Source organism: Salarias fasciatus, chromosome 4 (genome assembly GCF_902148845.1).
Source record: "Salarias fasciatus chromosome 4, fSalaFa1.1, whole genome shotgun sequence".
Lineage (NCBI taxonomy): Eukaryota > Metazoa > Chordata > Actinopteri > Blenniiformes > Blenniidae > Salarias > Salarias fasciatus.
In genome coordinates, this window is record NC_043748.1 from 7,434,957 (window position 1) to 7,439,529 (window position 4,573).

General features: G+C 41.7%; 1 protein-coding gene across 1 annotated transcript; it reads left to right on the forward strand.

Moving 5' to 3' along the window:
• Positions 1–462: 462 nt before the first annotated feature.
• cenpx (centromere protein X) lies at positions 463–2,963 on the forward strand. Its single transcript, XM_030089840.1, has 5 exons — positions 463–500; positions 765–816; positions 906–959; positions 1,441–1,529; positions 1,688–2,963. The coding sequence occupies exons 1-5, from the start codon at positions 465–467 to the stop codon at positions 1,700–1,702; spliced, it is 246 nt and encodes an 81-aa protein (XP_029945700.1). The 5' UTR covers positions 463–464; the 3' UTR covers positions 1,703–2,963.
• Positions 2,964–4,573: the final 1,610 nt, after the last annotated feature.

The following is a 4,573-nucleotide window of genomic DNA, read 5'->3' on the forward strand; positions in this document are numbered from 1 at the left end:
TAACTGTAAATTTTCTGAAAGTTCCTAAAAATCTTTATTTTTATGTGTGAATAAAAGCTAAAGATTGGTGAATATTGATATTTTGTTGATATTTCAAACATTACAAGCATTACTTCATCTAAATTTTGGCTTATGTGGAAAACTGCATGATTGTTTGCTGTTTTCCTGGATTTAAATGCTCAATATTGAAAGAAACCAGAAATATTAGATAAAGAGCATAAACACAGGAGGAGTAAAACGAGTGGACTAAGTTGTTTCTATTCAACAAAGTTTCTAGGGTGTGGATTTAATTTCACAGAAAAATGTATAAATAACTTTCTAAAGTGTATTTTATGTTAAATTGGAGATTAATATGAAATTAGTTAAAACAAAATAAAATCAAAAAAATTACATGACGCAGGTTACGTCACGTATCATCAGCCAATGGCTGCGCAGAGCGCCAAGTTTGTCTGACGCGTCACAACATGGCGGAAGAGGAGACTGAAATAAGCTTTAAAAAGGTACGCGCAACAACATTTTTCCTATTTATGATTGCCGAATTAAAGCATAGTCATTACTGATTACGATGAGCCCGTCGTTTTTTATCACCGTCCCACATTTTAGGTGGATATCCGAGAGAAAGTCAGCAAATAGCCGTTTTTTGAACAGACCTTTGTTTGGACGTGGACAACATTTTAGCTTTCACGTTTTGTTTTAAGAATCTTAGACTTTACCTGTTATATGTTTATATGAAACCGTCACGGTGTTTTTTTCTCTTCATGTAGGAAACCGTAAGCAAACTGCTATGTGGTTTCTTCAAGGAAGACAAAACTAAACGTGAGTTCAACAGATATCAGCAAGTGACTTCCTGCAAATCCTCTAAAGCAGATTTTGAGCTTTTAACATATATTTTTTTTGTGTTATAGTTGGTGGTGAGGCAGCGCTGCTCATGGCTGAGTTGCTGAAAGTCTTTGTCCAAGGTAACACTTCTCTTTTCAATTGTTTTACTTATTCAACTTTCTTTTTTACCTCCTCTATGTTGTTTTTCCCGCTTGGCCCTGTGTTTATGTTCTGTCACTTTCGTATTTCCTCCCATTATCCTCTTCTTCTCACTATTACTTGTCTCCCAAACTTATAATGGCCTTATTCATCTGTTAATGTCAAACTCAATTTACCTGAGCACATGAAAGTAAATTTATCCAACCTCAGAATTTTTTTTTTTCATTGAAAAGTAAATTATCAGAAGAAACACCTCCCATTAGGCATGATGAAAGTCGTAATACATAATAGCAGCAGCTTTTCATCAACGTGCATTTTTATTTGTGATTTATCACTCTCATTGTTTTTACTTTTCTCACATTTATTCTCATCAAATGAAATTTTAAACTTTTCCCAACAGTCTCTCATTTGCTCCTTTAGGTCAGGACTACAATAATAAACGTTGTGTTATTTCCTTTCAAGAGGCTGCCATGAGGTCACTGAAACAAGCGGAAGCTGAGGACTGTGACCAGGTCGACATTGAACATTTTGAGAAGATCCTACCTCAGCTGGTAAGCTCCTGACTGTTAACACATGACTTTTTATCCGTGAACATCAACATGTTTCAACCCTGATTAGGGAATGTTTCTACATATTTATTCTGGTATTGTCATTCACATTATGGTTTTATTCTCTTTCACAGTCTAACGTATTTCTCTCTCCAATGCAGCTCCTGGACTTCTAGCACAGTGACGCCACAAGATGGAGCCACAGTTCTGTCTTCATGGCCACGGTTCATTACTGTTTCTGAGCTCAACATTTTCCATCGCTGTTTATATTTTCAGTCTCACTGCGTTTTAATTATCACTCCAATTCGAAGAGCATGAAGACTTCACCTCTGTATCGGTTTGAGCTTTGTGATTTTGAGTATTGAGTTCCGTTGGCCTCTGCACACCACCAGCACCAATAAGGGCCACCTGTGCTCCTCCGTGCAACAACAGGTGCTTCCAGCATGCTCCGTGGCGCCGTTCATCAAAGCCTCCAGGAGCAGTTGGAAGCAATTAGAGTAATAAGGGGAGCAGCCAGTCCCTTAGATGATGACAAGTGCCAGGAAAAAAGGAGTACCCCCTCCGGCCACTTTGAAGTTCCCTTTTGCTGTCCTGCGATGTTTAGTTAAAGGTGGGGGGAAGGGCAAAGGGGACCTCTGGCACAGGGGGGAAAGTTGAATGGGAGTGTGTGTGCACGTATGCGTGCATGTGCTGGCCAAACATGGTCGGAGACCACACGCGTAGATATCCTATTTGAGAGGAAACATAACAAAACACATTGGAACATGGTCCAAGAGGAGCAGGGTGTAATTCTGAAGGTAAATAAACAAAAGAGGCGAGCAGCAGAGGTGCTTTCTCTACTTTCATCACAGCAGAGGGGGAAGTCGGGCCTACAAGGGAGAGGGTAATGTGGGGTTTTCTAACCCGAGTGGCTCTGATGGTTTTCCACCGGCGGTGCAGCCGACCAACGTGTCTTTACTGTGAGTCAGCATAGCTGTACAACACCTCACACTGTTTATTTGTGTGGCTCTCGGGTGACTCACTGGTGCTTACAAGCGCTGCTCTCATACAGCTGGAAGCAACTTCGGCGAAAGTCAAAACTCCAGGCTCTTCGTAGGTGCTCAAGGACAGCACCTGGAATTTGACCCGGCACCTTTTCAGTACGGTTCAGGCTGGATTTGTGTTTCACAGGCGTCAGAGGAGGAAGGATGTTTAGTTTAATGATGCCATGAAGGCCACTTGGGCAGAAAAACGCTTTTTGTCTTGTAAATTTGTTTTTTGTAATCATTACAATATTTAATAAAAAAAACCATGCCCTGTCTGTTCCTCTCTATGGAGTTAATTTGACAACAGAATATCTTGTAGAAAAAAAGTAAAATATGCTAGTTAAAACATTTAAAACAGAATTTTTGTCCATTGTTATTGTATTTTATTGCCCCTTTTGAATTGATTTGGACTGTTCCCTTATAAAATAAAAACATTTGTGTGGAATCACTCTTTCCTTTTTTTGTTTTTTGGCTTCTCCTGTGGATGAGTTGTTGGACGTCCCCGTACCAGGAGAGTAAAGCACTACTGTACAACTTTTCTACTTATGCATCTTAGTGGAACAAATTACATCTGAAGGCGGTATTATTAAACATACGAAAGCAGTTAGGACAAGAATGGGGAGGGGCGTTAAAGAGAGTAATGAGTTAAAGCTTTTCTTGATCATACATTAAAGGCAGGGAGTGTCGACAGCCAGTCCAGACGCTTTGGAGAAGTTTTGCAGCGAGAGGCTTTTCCCAGGAGACACAGACTGATCTGTCTCCAGCCTCCTGGCTGGTCTCTACACGGCACTTCACATAGAATCAGATGTGTTTCTGTTAGATATCTGCCTGAAATAACAATTAATGTAATTGCTTTTTCAAGAAGTGCGTGTTATCTTGTCAGTGTCACAGCTTGGGTTGCGAAAAGCAAAGTTCAACCGCTTATACAGATGTTCTAAACCTTGTTTTCATTTAGGGAACTTCTAATCTGCACAAACCTCATAAGTCTCTGTCTTCATTATTCATGTCGCTCAGTGCCGGGTTTGTCAGGGGCAGTTATGTGCTCTCTTCTGACGACTCTCTGTGAGGGTGTGTTCGGGATCATGTTGGATTTCTCCTCCTAATTCTTCACTCAGTAGTCAGCGGTTGCTTTTTCTCTGCTGGAATGACACAGTGTCTCCCATCTCTCCAACTTTCTGTCATCTCAAAAGCTGCTTTCTTCTCGAGCCCAAACTAAGGTCCCGTCTGAGACAAGTCATCATAATACGCCCATTTCTAAATGCAGGCTTTTTTTCTGAGATGGCTTGAACAGCGTTCGTCTATTCGAGCGCACGAGCTGCAGCAAAATGTAAGCCTTCTGTGGCACATCAAACAACAGCACGGATGATAAATGTCCGCATGGAATGATTTTGTGTTATTAACACTGCAGGTCTCTGCTCCCTTTACCTAAAAGATCTCAAGCACATGTTGATATCAGGAGTTTGAAAAAGTAATCTCCTGTGTTTTATTTCTGTCATTCCTCCAAAAGCAGATTGATGAGAACATCATCAACACTGCAGCCACATGAGTTATTAGGCGTAAGTATAACTTTCTGTCTCATCATCTCAGTGTTTAAATGTCAAAATGTTTGAATGTGCTAAGTAAATATACAGTGCGGTGCCACGGTCCTTGGATGTTTGTGTGCGTGTGCTCGCATGAGTGTTGTGCTTCGTCTGGGGCTGTGATGCATTAGTGCTCAGGAGACAAGAGGCCCTTGTGGCCCCCTCATGGGCATGGGACTGTCTAACCATGGAGGAATGCTGCAGGGGACACAGAGTGAGCGCATTCCTCTCCGATGCCCCACGTGAAACTTGTGCACACATGAAAAGTTACCGACGTTTTCGGTTCCGTCCAAAACACAGAATACGGTCACGGGTGTTTTTCCCTGCCAGTGCGTGGACGTGGTGGACGCTTGCGTGCGTGTAAGAGAATGCAAATAACGGAGGCAGCGTCTCTGTCGACTGTATGTGCTGCCGTCACACGTGGGTTTCTGGGAGGCCCCAG

Coding starts and splice junctions, on each gene's coding strand:
- cenpx (XM_030089840.1), top strand. CDS start 465: ATGGCGGAAGAGGAGACTGAAATAAGCTTTAAAAAG. Junction 501..764: donor CTGAAATAAGCTTTAAAAAG/GTACGCGCAACA, acceptor CTCTTCATGTAG/GAAACCGTAAGCAAACTGCT. Junction 817..905: donor CAAGGAAGACAAAACTAAAC/GTGAGTTCAACA, acceptor TTTGTGTTATAG/TTGGTGGTGAGGCAGCGCTG.